The 16856-nt window shown below is 52.4% G+C and overlaps 1 protein-coding gene across 1 annotated transcript; it reads right to left on the reverse strand.

Moving 5' to 3' along the window:
- Positions 1 to 4494: 4494 nt before the first annotated feature.
- CCDC177 (coiled-coil domain containing 177) lies at positions 4495 to 12639 on the reverse strand. Its single transcript, XM_089907875.1, has one exon. The coding sequence runs from the start codon at positions 12627 to 12629 to the stop codon at positions 10470 to 10472; it is 2160 nt and encodes a 719-aa protein (XP_089764001.1). The 5' UTR covers positions 12630 to 12639; the 3' UTR covers positions 4495 to 10469.
- Positions 12640 to 16856: the final 4217 nt, after the last annotated feature.

Here is a 16856-nt window from a genome sequence, read left to right on the forward strand (position 1 = left end):
CACAACTACTGAAGCCCACGCTCTCTAGGGCCTGCGTACTGCAACAAGAGAAGCCACCGGAATGAGAAGCCCGCGCACCGCAACGAAGAGTAGCCCCTGCTCGCTGCAACTAGAGAAAGCCCACATGCAGCAGCGAAGACCCAACGCAGCCAAAAATTAAAATAAAATAAAATAAAACTCCAGAAATGTTATCTCCTGGTGTGTGGCTACAGCTTCTTCTACCAAGGATAAGGATTTGGCAGACCTGGCTCCATAGGGGTAGATTTTGTGCAGCTCACGGTGCCCTGTAGAAGGGTCCTGTGCTGTGTTGAATGTTCTGCTGTAGCCGTCTGGAAATTGTTAATAATATTTGAATGAAAGGCCATGCATTTTCAGTTTGCACTGGGCACTGCGAGTTTTGTTGCCAGTCCTGTAATTTAGGAGATAAAAATAACGTACTTAATGACACAGAGTAGCCGTAGCCGTGAACTACCCCAGAGTCAAAGCTGACATGCCTGTGGCACCCCCTTGTCAACTCACTCTCTGTGTGGAGAGAAAGTGACCATAGGAAACAACCCAGAGGAGACGTCCACTCCCCCGCCCTGCAGCGAGGGCTGGTGTTGACCGCAGAGCAGGAGCTCAGCACTGACCCCATCAGGAGAACGGAGGTGGAGGGAGTCCTGATCCTATTTGAAAACCCCAGGAGAATGGTGGTAGGTGGCTCAAGGTTCCCTGAGTTTGGGTTTGCTTGATGCCCTGACTGGTGGCAAATGGTCTGATTTCAATGCCTCTGACATGAGTATGTCCTTCTGAACCCAGATCGGAGTGCAGAGGTTTGGTACCCTTTGTTTTGAGGACAAACTATTAAGACACCACACCACTGGTGAGGGCTTTGCTTAAACAGGTGGGGTGCAGGCTGGGGGAGGGTGCAGTGTGAGCATGGCAGGGAAAGCACCTGGCTCCTCGCTAAAGGATAACCTGAGGTCTGGAGGTCCTGCCTCTGGTTTAGCCATAAAGAAGCTAGATTGAAGGGCAGAGCTGGGAAGGAGAATCGGTGCCATCTGGTTTGGCTTCTGTCTTCACCCCTGTTTCCAACTCACGGATATGACCCTCCCTTGCTCCTCTGGCTTTCTCCCTTGTTTGATGACCTCCATACTCCCGACAGCAAGCTCCTAGGAAGCTTCTTTGTGGATGCTGGGGTCTCGAGGAGCCATCTCTGCTGTGCCTGGCATTCTGCCCCAAGGTTAATGTCATTCAATATTGGAGAGGGAAAGTATAGAGATTTTGGTTCTTAGGCCCTGGCCACTGTGAGATTGTCTGGGGCTAGGGGTGATTTCGGCGGGTGTGCGGAGGCGACATCTGTGAGACATACCATCTGGATGGCACTTGAGATATATAAAGACTTTGTACAATCACAAAACACTGGCAGTCCATTATAAAACCCAGGTCCTTCTTTGCTGCATTTCTCTCTTCTTGTTCTGCTGCAAAAGATCTTTCAAGAAGAAAAGACGTCCAAGCTTCCCTGGACTATTTGGCTTCTGTGCTAACATCAGGGTTTATGAATTATCATTGTTGGGCATCTGGAGACACGGGCTCACTGCTTCCCCAGAAGATGGGGAGTGTTAACCCCAAACTGCAACACTGCTAAGGCAGGCTTTTAGCATCCCCAGCTGCCCTGTGCTGTCTTTACGCCGTTGCCCCCAGGGCAGTTCTCTGGCTGCTCAGATCTGGCAGTCTGCTCACGGCCCTGTGTTGTCATGGAGAAGGTTTTAGGAATATATTGCTGGATTGCAGACGTATTTCTGCCACCTGGAAACAAGTGGGCTTGTAGAAAAGTGACAATGGAGGGAGAGAAAGGGCTCTTGGAGGGTGGAGCTTGTGCCAGGGTAGCCGGCTGCAGCAGAGGACTGGGAGCCTGCACTGCTGTTGGCTGTTTGGTATTCTGGGCAGGCAGCAGCGTGCTGGTCAACTTGCTCCCTGCAGGACTCCTGGGAGCGTGCAGTCAGCCAGGAGGCCGCAGCCTCTGCAGAAAAGTTTGCAGATTTTAAGAAAATGAAGGGCCGTGCAGCCCAATCTGTGGCGGGAGACCAAATGGATTCCCATTTAGACGTGCTGATGCAAATGTACGCTCCCTGCAGGCAGAAAAGCTGCCCTTTGCTATGCAGGCCAGCAGGCTGCCCTTGACCTGCCCGTGCCAGCTCCTTAAGGGACATCTCTCTCTGCGTGAGACCTGGATACCCACACCCACAGCCCCCACCTCCAGTTCCGGTAAGAGATTCAGACAGCCCACTTAGGGCGCAAGTCATCCCGCTGTTCGCTGCTCCATAGGGCAAAAAACAGTTGAATATCAACGGTTTCATATTGTTCAGCCAGACTGAAAGCTTCAGGGCAATCTGGCATCTTTCATTGGGATTAGATGATAAGAACATTAAAGAAAATCAATAATAGATTTTCTCTTGCCTAATAAATATGATCTATTGCCCTCTAAATCGTTCTACATTCTAGTGCGCTGTGTACATTTCAAGCCTTCACCTTCCACATACTGCTACCCATCATGTCCTCAACGTTACAAAGCATGCTGTCTTTGCCTTGAGCGCTGTTTACTTTTTCTGCTACTTGAGGTAGAAACTATATCTGCTCTGGGCCCACATAGAGAAGGGGTATCTCAAGAGTACCTTCGAATGGATTCCAAGGATTTCTTAACTGGCTTAATCACCAGCACAAGAAATTATGTATGTTTTCGTTACTTGTACTTTCTTTTTGCTAGAAGTTTGGCGACTTTTGGAAAGCCCTTTAGAGATGGCTTGCCCAGCCTTATCTTTGTAGATCTGACACATCTAGACTATGAACAATTTTGAACTGGGACCTACAGCAACTATCAGTGTCTAAGGCACCTGCTCTCTCCCTTCTCCTCCCTGAGTCTTGCTTCAGCTGCCTTAAGGCGGCTCCAGAGGTGGGCCTGTTGCTCCTCTGTTGAGGCACTGACTTATTTAGCTGTGCTCAGACTCACAAGATATAGATCCCAGCTGAATTCTTCTGTCTCTGGCTTCCTCCTAGTATGCCCCAGCCTCTCTCTTTTTTGATTCCCTTCCTTTTTTCCTCCACTGTCACTGCATTTTCTCCTTTCTTGGACATAATGATGCTCTTACTTATTTTAATGACCCTTCATAAATCAGCCCTTTCCTTTCCCAAAGAAGCTCACTTTCCTCCCTCCCTGTCATTTGTTTCCACTTATTTTAGTGGCTGCAGGAAGTAGGAGCCCAGGCAGAATTCTTGACCCACATATGGCAACTGAGGCAGACTATGAAACGTAAGGCCAGAGATTTTGGCTGAGCCTGGATCAAACAATAAACTGCTCCACTCCTAATATCCTTTTGCTTTGAATCTCAAGAGGCAGGAAGAGCTGGTCTAGTAAGTGACATGTGTATCAGCTGAAGTTAAGCCCACTTAAACTCAATTCCCCAAGCCCAGTTCTGCCCAGCACTAGCTGTGTGACCTTGGGCAAGTCACTTAAACTCGGTGCCTCAATTTTCTCATTTGTAAAATGGGAATAATAATGTACTTTCCTCCTAAAGCCCTTGTGAGGATTAAGTGCTTAAAAAAAAAACCCAAAACCAAACCCAAAAAACAGTCAGCTGCCCAGTATAAGTGCTTAGCATACGTTAGCTATCATTACCCCTGCAATCACATGAGCAAATTTTTTCCTTTGGCTATGTGTTTTGCTCACCCTGTGGGTTCTCTTCAAACAAGCAGATGTCCTTGGGAGGCATGCTGTGCCTACTCTATGATTTTGATGAGGGCTCAGGAGGCCTCTAAGGTCCACTGGAGCCTCCCTCTAGGGTATCCAAGGGCAGAAGAAAGGTGACAAATGCAGGAGAGCTCCTAGCAGCTCGCCTCACCTGTGGTCCTCACTTCCCGATGCACAGTGCGGGCCAGCACGGGCCAGGAGGCCTGTTCAGCATCTCTGTGCATTAATGTACATCCAGAGTGGGGAATGGACTTCTGCAGATCCAGTCCTGCAGCTAACCTCCATGCAACTGTGTGCAGGGTTGGGGGACAGGGAAGGAGACGGGGGCATTTTCTGTGCCTCATCAGAGAATGTCATTTGTTGAGGATGAAGCAATGCTAATGCACACCCACCTCTCTCCTTCCTGGTCCAACATCGGTTCCCACAGTGAGCCCATCAGCGCTCTCCCGGGTTGGGCTTGTCCCAGACCCTCTTCCTCATGCCCGTGGGGCCATAGCAGAGATGGCTGCATATCTCAGAATTCCTGCCAGGTACCACATCCTGCATTACCAGAGCACCCCAGAACAGTGGTTCTCCCACACCCTCTTCTACTTGGTTCTGCTAAAGATGTTACCAAAGCATTGGAGTCTAATCAAGACAGCAGCACACCCTCTTTTCCCCAAGAAGAGATGTAAATTTAAAAACATTTTGTCATTTTAGTCAAGCCTTAAGATAAAATTTCAAAAATTATCATCATACATCAATTTTATTGCCAAACATTTGGTAAACACGGTAATCCGCCCCCCGCCCCGCCCCAGACTATGACACATTACTGGGACCCATTATTCCAGAGCCCCTTCCTTTGGAATGGTTGAGGGATTGCCACACAGCAAGGGATACATACAACTGCAAAGGGCTGCCATCTGAGCCTGGGGTCCACCAGTACCACCTGGCTAAAGTTCAACCTACCCCATTCCTTCCTTTGCCACCTTCCCAAGTTCAGGATAACAGTAGCCACAAATTGAGTGCTATTTGCCAAGGACTGTGCTGCTTTCCAAGTGTTAACTCTATTTAGTAACTCTCTACCAAGTAGGATTTCTTGTCCTCATTTTACAGACGACAGGAGGGGCCTGTGGAATAGTAGGTAATAGTTTGAATAAGTCAACAAGCTTGTTCCTTTGCCAAACACTTTGCCTTGAAGGTATGGTAGCCACACGGACCGGATGTTCAGAATTTTGTAGATATCAATCATTCTGTCACACTGAGATGTTCTAAATGTCAACATTTTGGCATCCAAATTCCGTTTCCCAGTCAGTCTCTCACACTAAGTAGGGGGAAGAGGTGTAGTGGCAACATGAAAATCCTTTGTCACCCATGTGGCTCAGTGGTGGAATTGGGAAATATGGACACCATGCTCACAAGCCAGAGACTGAAGCAGCCTTGGAATTGGAGGTATAGGTGGAATCACTGGACCCCCACCGGGGGCAGCTCATTGTTCCCAGAGCTTACCCTTCTCTGAAAAATGAGATGGCTACAGGTCCCCTCCCTCTGCAAGAATGCTGATGCTGGGGTGGGTAGGAGCGTGTGTGTGCATGCGCGTGTACACTCCAACACAGGAGTAGAGATGGATCATCTTTCTGACAGTCCTGTGAATCGTTCAAGTGTCTGACACAAAAACATGCCATCAATACTGTACTAGTGGAGAGGAAGAAAGGCATGAACACTTCAAAGTGGCAGCTAATTGAAAAATCACTGCGGACTAGGTTTTTGTGCTGAAATACCGACATGACGGCATTTGATGAATCAGGAAGTAACAAGACTGCAAACGGTGATTACCAGTGCTCCTCAGAAAGAAACCGCCTCCACTTCTGTATCCTAACACCTGCTACTAACTGCGCCCTCTGTCCCAGCCCCGACCTATGTGACGACAAAGCAGCACCAGGGAGAGTATGAGGGGCTGGGAGGAGGTGCATGTCCAGAGCACCAGAGCTCCGTGGAACAGAGCACGTACGTGAGCAGAAGAAGCGCTCTTGAGTAGAGTCACGTAACCGAAGCATGTGATCAGGCGTAATGCTGCAGGGGTTGCATCAGATACCCAAAGCCAGTGTGTCACATCTAAGGCCTAAATAACATTTCTAGAACAGAGACTTGTCTGCTGGGTCTCTGACAGCCCCTTCCCAGGCTGTGTCGAGAAATGCCAGATTTCCTTATGCTCCTCTGCCTAACGTTTTCCTGGGACATGCAGGCTAGAGATGCAGTCAAACGGTGGAAAAAGACAAGTCTACGGAGCAACCTGGGGGTAAGCGCAATCACCTGGAAGCTTTAAGAAGTGGGATATTCTGGTTCACTAAATGTTCTTATCAATTTAGTACTAATCAGAAATCTCTTTCTGTTGGGACTTTAAAGCTGGAAGTGCTTCTGAAGTGTGGAGGTGCTTGTGTCAGCAAGAACAGTCGAATGATGGAGGTGGTACCCTGTTTTGGTGATCTGGGACTCTGCACAGCCTGAGGCTTGGTTCTCTATGTTGACGATCATTATTTACGCTGCCTCTGTTAAAGGCAACACAGATAATGCCCTTGAAGGTAATTAATCTCTCTCTCTTTTTACTGTAATTTAAAGCTGATTAAGTACATGACCTTATGAATTTGACCTGATTAATCAAGGCTCCTCTGAGGGAAAGAGAACAACAGTGACTAGATGATGGTTGGTTGGCGGATTTCATGTCCCCGGGAAACTGAAAAGCCTTGAAATTAGTGCTTGAAGGACCATCAGGTTTGCTTGTGGTTGGATACCAGGATGGGAAGGTAGTTAAGCCCAATGGGGAAACGGAGGGGTCTGCTCATCTCATGACATTGCAGCATAGATGTTCTCCAGGGTCAAGGATCAGAGGGACTCTGTCTCTCCAGCACCAAGAGCAATGCCTGGCATACAGCTCAATACTAATTTGACAAATGAATGGAGGCCTCCATTCAATCCATTCTATAGAGATGTCCTCTGGTTACCATTCTTTGTCCATCATCCATCCTCTCTCCATCCAGTGTTTACGTGCTTACCGCATACGAGGTGCTAAACCATGGGCTGCAGGGGATTCAATGGTAAATAAGATACAGGCCCTTATGTAGAGTTGATCACTCCTCTGTTTCAGTGGACTTTTTTTTTTTTTGCGGTACGCGGGTCTCTCACTGTTGTGGCCTCTCCCGTTGCGGAGCACAGGCTCCAGACGCGCAGGCTCAGCGGCCATGGCTCACGGGCCCAGCCGCTCCGCGGCATGTGGGATCTTCCCAGACCGGGGCACGAACCTGTGTCCCCTGCATCGGCAGGCGGACTCTCAACCACTGCGCCACCAGGGAAGCCCTCGGTGGACTTTTTAAAGGAAGGGGGATGATAAGTGGTAGGCTTTCCAGAATGGCCTGAACACAAACAGCATTCTCACGTGCCTTCACTCCCCTACAGACTCTTTGCCTTAGGAAAATCCTGCTTCCTGCTTCCACTGAAGACTCACAGTCTGTGTGCTTCTGAAAGGAAACTTCCATCTTCCTGTCCAGATGTGGTGTAGGCACTGGTCATTGCCCGAGCAGGACACTGAGCTAGCTTCACCGATGATTCCATCTGAAATGGTTTTGTCCTGCTTGATCCCTTGGTAACGAACCAAACTAAAGCTTTTTCCAACCCTTTCCATTCCTCCTCTTCCCACCTCACGTTGTCTCTGAGCAAGGGGTTGTTCCAAGGGGCAAATGTGAAGGCCTGGGGTCATGTCAAGGCTGCATTTTCCTGGATAGTAAGAAGTTCCAGCGTGGCGCGCGGAGACAAATTCCGGGCACTTGTGAGAATGTTTACATCAGGAGAAGTAAGACTTTCTCCGTCCATCAGCCCCACCATCCTCCACCCCTCTGATTTTCTCTCGCCGCATTTCAGAATAAGAAACACTCCTCCTCTCTGGCATCACTTCAAAGAGAAGACTATAAAAAAAGGGCACAAAAAAGGATCCTGGAAATCGCTCCTCCTCAAAGAACAACATGACCACTTATCCTAGAATACAGAGATGCTCTACATTCTAGAAGATGGTCTGACACTTGGAAGAACCCTTCTTTATTATTACCAAGTTTGGCTTCTGTTTTTGCTTGAATTCTACTTAGCTATATACGTATATTTAAAGGATCCCAAAGTTTTTTTTCCTTTACACTGTGCTTTTCTCTAAGTGCAAACATCTAATTTGGTGACATTCAGACCTGGGCCTTTGCATCACATGTGGCATTATGAGCCGCAACGTGCTTTTCGAGAACATTCCTTTCTGCACTAGGTCACGATGGTACTTTACACGCTAGGCATAGCGCAGTCACATGATCCTTCCTGTTTACAGCGATGGCACCGGCCGTTCCAAAGTCTTAGAACTGGGAGCACCACTTTGACTCTGATTCATCCTCACGGTGTTTGTGTGGGGAGGGCAGAAATCATGATCCCCATTCTACAGGTGGGGAGACCAAGGCACACAGAGGTGATCTACCCAAAGTCACCCAGAAGTCAGAAAACAAACTGACTAAAGGGCCGAGGAAGATCCCCTACGTACCTTTCAGTGCCTTATCCAAAAAAGCAGACTGTGTCCTTCTCAAATGAATGCATATACTTTGGAAGGAAGTAATTTTAGGTGGAACTTTCTATTAAGGCCTCAAAGGCCCCTCTATCAAATCAGGAACCACAAGGTAAGAACCAGTATCACATTAACATTTTTAGTTAAATGCCCCTGACTCACAGAAAGGCCGATTATTATAGCTCACTGACAACCTGGTTACCGACATGAAAATTTAAGGAAAAATTCACCCATTCAAGAAGTAAGCATTGGCACAGCTCCTTTTCTGGTTTCACATCATCTGAAGTGTAACACCTAAGCACTGCTTCCTTCTACACAATACTCCTGTACCTGCCGGCATTTGACTGTGGGGGGGGGGGCTAACAGAATGTGTGTGTGTGTGTGTAACACCAGACACTTTAGGGACAATTCTGCCCAACAGAATATACATGAAATATGTCTAGCAGAGTAGTTCTCTACCTTGATTCTTCTTTTTTTTTTTTTTTTTTTTTTGGTAACTGTTATTTCTTGAACTTGACTTAACGTAAAAAGAAATGTTTTACTTCCCACCTTCCTTGATGAAGGTAGAGTCCTTGGGTGGACATGGCTGGGGGCTGATTTTGGCTTCCTGCAAGGGAAGCACTCTAGAGGTTAAAGTTGCCGGAAGACAACTGAATGGGACTTTTTGGACCAGAAAGTGGCCTGGTCTCGCGTGCATTTTCCCCCAGAGGCTAAATGACCATCTGTCCGTGTCGCACTGCCCCTTCCTATGCCAGGAATCCATATTCCCAGAAACAAACTAGGCCAAGAGCAGCCCTCCTGCCTCCCAACTCCAGGTCAAGAAAGGCACAAAGAAGACCAACAAATAATACCGAGGCGGTGCTTTGGATCCGGGAGATCTTGAGGTACCAGGAGAAGAGTACTGATGGCCCCATCCGGCCAATAGGAAAGGTGAGGCACGGAGAGATTGACTAAATACTTTCAGTTATAGGGGAGAGGGACGCAGGAATGTCAGAGGGAGATTCTCTTTTTCCTCACGTGGGGAAGGAGAGGAGAGGAAGATACACTGCCAACCGTAGTGAGCACGACCCTCACAGCAAAGAGGCAATTCCAGCTCTTCTGCCACCACAGTAAAGTAATTGCCCTCAGAGCAGTTGTGATGATTCCTTCACAGAGGGAATCCGACACCCCAGACTCTCTGGGGCCCACTCTTGGGACTGCATCCAGGGCTGGAGACTGAGGCAGAATTGGCCTGGGCAGGCACATAAGGTAGCTCTGCTTCTTAAGGCATGGCTGCTGTCTGCGAGGAGTGGGCTCCACATTGGGAGGTGGCCATCAGACACTGCCTCCCCTGAAAATACCCTGCAGGAAAGCTCAATCAGGGGAAACACTGCTGCCTAAGGAATCCGCCTCCCCCGAGGGGCTGGGGGCTCCCACTAAAGCTAAAGAGCATCACCAAACCAACTGATTTCTTGTGTCACTTGGGAGAATGAGGGGAAAACCCCAAACTGATCGTTACTTGCACATGATTGTCTAACTAGAAAACCTATAGCGGAATCAAGGGCAAACCTATCAGAAGTAAGACCAGAATTTAGGCAGATTAAAAGTCTAGCACACAAAAATCAATAGCTTTTGGGTCACTTGAGTGTGGCCTAATACCTTGGAAGAGCTGTGCTTTTCTGCAAGGCCTCCGAGCTTTGTGCAACTTGCCATATGTTAAAAGACGGAGGGGAGCCAAGGAGATGCCTCCTCCACTGCAGTTCCCGCAGTCGCCTCAGACACCAGTATGTGAAAGATGCCTGGGGTGACTACTGCAGGAGGGGGCAGTCACCTCTGCACTGTCTCCTTGCCCTCCCCTCCCCCAGCCTCGACCCAGCCCCTTTCTCCCAGCTCTTTTCTTTTCCAACTCAACAGACAGAATGGGAAACTTGGCAAGGACCGGTGCGATGCGGGAGCCACTAAGGTTGGATGTGGTCAAAGACTGTGCTATGTCATTTCCAAACGAAGTCAGTTTTTAAAAACAAAGGCGGCGGACTGAAAGGTCTCACACGTCGGTCCTCTCATTGCCTCATTGGTCAGAAGCCTGGCGACGCTGCGGTGCCGCGCCCAGACTGGGGACTCCCACGGTCCGGTCAAAATGGCCAAAAGAGGCCCCGCGGGGCTGAGCGTGGCACTCCGGCCAGCGCACGGCGGCGGTCATTTACGGTCCAGGCTGGCGTGCAGCTGGGCCTCGCGAACCATGCGATCGAAGGAGCGCGTGTTGGTCTCCTGGCGTACCTTCTCGCGCACGTGGAAGGAGGCCCGGGCTGTGGAGCGGGCGCTCTCCAGCGCGCTGCGCCGGTCCCGAGACAGCTGCTCGCTGCGCTCCAGCTTGCGACCGATGGCTTGGAGCAGCTCCCGCCGGCGGCAGTCTTCGTCCCTCTCCACCTTCTCCTTGTTGGCCCGCTGGGCCCGCTCCTTCTCCATCCGGCTCTGGCCCACGCGCCGCGCCTTCTGCTGCACCGCCTCCTCGGCCGCCTGCGCCGCGTGCTGCAGCCGCCGCTCGCCCACCCGGGCCAGAGCCTCCAGGTGTGCCTGATGCTCCCGGTCTTTGCGTTCGGCCGCCTCCTTGGCCCGCCGGCCCTGCAGCTCCTCCCGCCGGGCCCGCTCGCGCAGCTCCCGGGTGCGCTGCTCCACCAACTGCTCGTAGTTCTCCTGCGCGCGGCCCAAGCTGGCCTCCAGGGAGCTCCGCAGGCCTTCGCGCTCCTGGCGCTCCAGCCGGGCCCGGCCTTGCAGCAACGCCTCGTGGCGCGCCCTCTCCGCCCGGCTTAGCTCCCGCTTCTCTCGCTGCAACTGGCCCTCCTGACTCTGCTTGGCGCGGGCCGCGCGCTGAGCGCGCTCCCTGCGCACCTGCTCGGCCCGCTCGCGCACTTCCTGCAGCCCCTCCTCCCGCTGCTTCAGGTTCTGTTCCTGCTGCAGCTTGCGGAGCCGGTCCTCCCGGGCCGTGCGCTCCGCCCGCTCCCGCCGCAGCAGTCCCTGGCGCTCGGCCAGCTCCCGCCGCCGCTCCTCGCTGCGCTCGCACTGCCGCCGCCGCCGCCGAGCCTCCTCGCGCTCCTCGCGGCCCCGGCGGCCGCGCCTCTCCTCCACCTGCGCGGCCCAGGCTCGGCGGCCCTGCTCCAGGGCGCGCTGCTTCTCGCGCTCCTCGCGCTCCCGCCGCTGCTCGGCGCGGACGCGCTGCTGCTCCCACTGGCCGTGGGCCGCGGCGCGCTGCTCCAGCAACAGGCGCTCCTCCTGGTGCCGCGCCAGCATCAGCGCCGCGATCTTCCGGTCGCGCTCCGGCACCGCGCGCAGACCCCGCTCGGCGCGCACTTGGCGCACGATGCGTTCCACGTGCTGAGTCATCTGTGGCGAGTGGCTCAGGTCGCCGAGGCTGAAGCTGCGGCCGGTGAGGGGAACCAGGGTCAGGGCGGATGGGCGGCCCAGAGGGTTGGGAGCAGAGGACGTCGACCCCGCCGGGCAGCTGTTCCTGGCCGAGGCCCGCGGCGGCCAGTGCAGCTCCCGCAGGCTCTCACCGCTGTAGGACGACGACGACGCGCCTGACTCGGAGCTCAGGGCGCCCTCCCGCCGGCGGGACAGGGAGTCTAGTGAGTGGCTCTTCCTTCCTGCCCGCGACCGCGCGGGCGTAGGTTGGGGCCGGGCCGGGGCCGGGCTGGAGGAGGCCTTGCGGGCGGCGCGCGGTGCGGGCGAGGCCGGGAGGCTGGCGCTGCTGCAGCTACTGCTGCTGCCCGCACTAGGGACCGAGGCCGCGGCGGCCGCGGGGCCCAAAGGCGTGAAGAGGCGCCGCTTCTCCTCGCGCACGATGCGCTCGCGCTCTGCCCGGCACTGCTGCAGCTTGGCGCTCCGCTCCGCCTCGTAAGCCTCGTACAGGCCAGTGGCCACTCGCATAGAGCGGCCGGGGGCCTCGCGCACCAGGTCCGCCAGGGCCCGTGGCAGCAGCTCCACAGGTTTAACGGCGCAGCGGGCGCAGGCCTCTAGCGAGCGGGGACTGGTCAGCACGTAGCGGCTGCCCTCGGCCTCCGGACAGTCGAAGTTGAAGAGGTCGAGGTGCAACAGCGGGGACTGCTCCCGTCGCCCGCCTTCTGCTGCGCACGGGACTTCAGCCTTACGGGGCGCCGCGGCGGAGGCCGAGGCCGAAGTCGCCGCGGGCTGCGGGGCGCCCTGGGAGTCAGGGGGCACGGACGCGGCGGCTTCGTCCCCTCCGGAGCCTCCCGGCTCGGCTCCCGCCTTCTCCTCTTCAGGCACGGGATCCACCATGGCTGAGCCCTGTCCCTTTGTGGAGGCTCTGCGGATGACAAGGGAGGACATCGAAGAATACATTTGAAAGCAGTTTCCCCCTCCCCGTTCATATTCACCGCCCCCCCCCAAACTTAATCCGCTTTGGGATTAGGCTCAGAGGCCCGGTGGAATGTAAATCATAATACCGATGCCCTGAAACCCCAGCGGGCGGGAGGGTGCACAGAGAGCAGCCTCAGTCTCCCTCAGCGCCGGAGTGCTGGGCGGAGGCCTGTGGCCAGGCTCCCCTGGGCGTCTGGCCCGTTAGATGCATCTCCTCCCTGTTGCGAGTTAAAATGAAAAGATCGAGGAGCAGGCAGTAGCCGACCAGAGAGGCTCTGGAGGATTCCCGGGAGGATTAGCGTATTTGTTTGTAGCTTAGGCGGGCGACCGGGGATGCAGCTTTGCAGGAACAAAAAGGAAGAGGTCTGTTCATCCCCAGAGTGCACTGCTGTGGAGACCCCATTTGCCTAGGGAAGAAGTTTATGGTTGATTTCCATTTGCAAAGGAGACCCAGGCGCGGGGCCCAGGGGTGACGGAAGGGCGCAGAGAAATATCTCAGTCCGAAAAGACCTCCCTGGGACGGGTGATCGATTCTTGCTCTTGCCTCTTGGACAGGGCTTGCTAGGAGCTGTGCCCGCCTTCCCCCGTCCCCCCCACCGGGTGTTTGCCAGGGATGGTGAAGGAGCTTGGGTCCTCCCGGATGCACCTAATCCTCTCTAAGTCCATGCTAAAAGCGCGATCCACCTCAGTCTAGGCTCGGACACCTGTCCCCAGATGTCCTCCGAGTCCCCCCACCGTATCCAGCTGGGCTACTGGAGCTCAGCGAGCCCGTCCGCTCCCGGGTCCCCCGGCCGGTTAGCTTACCGCACGTCCCGCGCGGCGGGCTTTTGTTCGCAGCTTGCCGCTTTCGCTTGCGCCTCTTCAGTCCCTGCGTCGGCGGGGTCGGATTACTGCCGGCCGCAGCCGCGATAGGAGCCCCAGCTGCCACCGCAGCCAACGCCAGCGTCTCTCCATGGGGCCCGCGCACACCCCAGACGCTACCTACCCGCGGGAGGGGGAGTGCGACAAGGTCTCCCTAAAATAACGCAGCTCTGCTCCCTTCCCTCACACTGATTCTTAAAAAAGGAAACAAGCCGGCTTCCATCGCTGCGGCATCCACCGCCGCCTCTCCAGTCGTGAAGGTACCGCAGGTCTTTCGACGGCCCCCCACCGGCGCCTCCTGGTGGACGCTCAAGGGTGTTGATTTCCTTGCTTATACGGCAAAGGAGAAGTTGTGTGTGGGGGGGGGAGATGTATATATATTCTCTCTCATCAACAAACCCTGTGCTAGCAGCACCTTAACTAGGTAGAATGAAGGAATAGCTCACTCCTTCTCAAGGCGACCCTGAGAAGCAAAGTTGATAGCAATAATTTGGTAGAACTCTGGCTTCTGATCCAAACCATGACTTTATTTTTTTAAGAAAAACCAACCAAACACACTACTGTCTAATGCAACATTTTAGGACTTCCTGGTTCCAGACAGTACAAATTAAAACCAGTCAGTACCAGTTAATGAGTGCTATTTTGAGATACCTCCTCCCCACCTCTTCCAGTTTGAGTGGTAGTGGCCACAGCAGACAGATGGAAGGAATATTTAAGGGAGGGGGTTGGAGCGTGGGTGGGACATAACATTTAGAGAGCACTGTGAACTCTGTCCTTAATAAACTTGACATTGTCAGATAGGCAGCGAGGAGCAAGTGAAAGGCCTAAAGCAGGGAAATGACATGATTTGGCTTATACTTTAGGAACATAACTCTGGCAACCATGGGGTGAGGGCTATAGGAGGGCCAAAGGGGGGCAGAAAACCCAGTTAGCTGCTGGACACTACAGTAACCCAAGGCAGGAAGGATTGGGACCTGAGGGGGAACAGCAGTAGGAGGCCTGGGTCTGGTGGGAGGTAAGGGTGAACAGATTCCTGAAATGGAGAGTAGAAGAAGCAATACTCAAAGGGAGCTTGGCTCTGGGGTGTGAGGAGTGGTGAAGGGGCAAGGATGACTTCCTGGAGTGATGAGGTGGCTGGGTGTACCACAAACTGAGAGTGTGGGTCCAAGAAGGAGGACTGGGTGGTGTGGAGGGCCAAGGATGGATGGGTTCCTCTTAGGATCACTTGAGTTTGAGGTGGAGCCCCTCAGCAGGTGGCTGGGTAAGTTGTGTCACAGGTCTGGACTGGAGCTAGAGTTTGGCACATCAGCACCATATTTGAGGTTCCTAAAACCAGAAGTGTGAGTGAGATCATGCAGGGAGGGCAGGCGGAGCAGTAGGGAGGTGGGCAGGACATTGACGGGGCTGGTAAAGGAAGAGGAGCCCATGAAAAGGACGAATAAGGATAGGCAGGCAAGTGTGGTCTCGTGGAATCTAATGGTAGAGCACTTCAGAAGGAGGGTGTGCCCCTAGTGTGAAGGCTGCAGAGGTCCAGAAAGATTTTGCCAGAATCAAATACCCACTGAAACTGACAGTGAGAGGGTCTTTGGTGACGTCGGCAAAAATAGTTTCAGTATTGTCCTAGGAGCTGATGCCAAACCACAGGAGGCTGCGGTGCAGTGCGAGATGAGAAAGTGAGAGTTACTGACTCTTTTGACATTTGGATGAGAGTGTTAAAGACTGTGAAGGGCTTGAGATTTTATCCTACTTACATGCTAACAAGTTAGCCTGCCACCGGTTCATTGATGCCGGCAGAAGACGTGAAACTCGTGGGTCAGAAACAAAGGACTTTGTTACTCATGGCACAGTAGGTAGCATGAGGTTTATGTTCTTGTTGGTCCCCCTTGCTCCCCAAGCCCCGTGGGGCAATGGAGAGGTGGGCTGAGATAGATATTTTACATATAATGGGTTTGTGTCCCAGCTGAGTGACCCTGAGCTTAGCAGATCCTACCTTTTAAAGGGGACTGCTAGCAAACCTGTTTAAACTTTGCCCCAGAGGGAGGCATTATCTTTATTATCCTGGGAGAAAACAAATTTTCCCCCTGACGTGGAGGGAGACTCTATCTCTGTCTTCCAAGGATGTTTGCTGCACAAACATCCTTGAAAAGTAGTCCAGAATAAAAGCCTTTACAAGACGTGCAAAAATGCCATGAATTGCTCTCAAGAGAGAAAAGGAGCAATTGGTCAGATGGCCAGTAAGAAATGGGGCTGGGATTTGGACCTGGCTCTGTCGAACCCTGAAGTGGGTCCCATGTATTCTATTTCTACACCAAATTGAACATCTGTAGAGATGTGGATTCAGATGGAGATAAGTGCGGTGGGCAAGTCAACCTCTTCAAACCTCTTTACTTCGGTTTTCCCTTCTTTACAGAAGATCCCACTAAATTGCCTACCTCAAGGATTAATAATGTCTGCTATGTAAATGTCATCTTTGTCATTAAATAGAGACAGTATTAGGTACCTTTCAGGGTTGTTGTCAGAACTGGAAAGACTATCTGTGAAGTACCTAGACCAACACATTTCAGTAAACAGTGATAAAATTGTTACTATTTATTTTGATAAAGCTCATCTAATAGGGGTGACCAGAATAAGGACACATGTAGTGTCTGCAAGATTTTAAGGGAAAACCCAACAAATGTTCCATCCTTGATTAAGAAACGATTCTTCATCTGGGAGGGTCGTGGAAGCAGCGGCCATGGGAAGGGGGCCCTAAAATAGGACAGTGACCTAGCCAGCCAATTCAGCAAAACTGACTTGGCAATCCATGGGGTGCCATCGGACAGTCAGATATCTCTCACCTCTCATCTCTGCGTGCCTTGGACATTTCAGGAGATGGGCTTCACACAGGTTAAGCATTGATTTCCTCCAGATCGGGAATCCCAGCCTGCCAAAGATCAAGGGTGTTAAATCCAACTTTATTAAAGCAGCCCAGTTTGGGAACACCCACCTGTCCCTTATGAGTGGGGTAGTGGACATGGTGCGTTTAAGAGTCAGACAGATTAATCATTCAAAATCTGGCCCAGCCAGGCTCTATGATTTGAGGCAAGTGTCTTAACCTCTCTGAGTCTCAGCTTCCTGAAAAGAAGGCACAATATGGACTGTTATTTTGTCTTGCAAAGACCCTCAGAGATAATAATTTATTAAGCACCCCGTTAGATCCTTTAATGTGATAGCTCACTGTCTTAGTCAGTTTGGGCTGCTATCACAAATTACCATAGACTGAGTGGTTTAAAAAACAAACATTTATTTCTCACAATTCTGGAGACTGGGAAGATTAAGATACTGGCAGATCCGGTGTCTGGTAAGGAC

This window comes from Delphinapterus leucas, chromosome 2, assembly GCF_059928025.1.
Source record: "Delphinapterus leucas isolate spDelLeu-1000000601 "Yukka" chromosome 2, BTC_Dleu_Yukka2, whole genome shotgun sequence".
NCBI classification, from domain to species: Eukaryota; Metazoa; Chordata; class Mammalia; order Artiodactyla; family Monodontidae; genus Delphinapterus; species Delphinapterus leucas.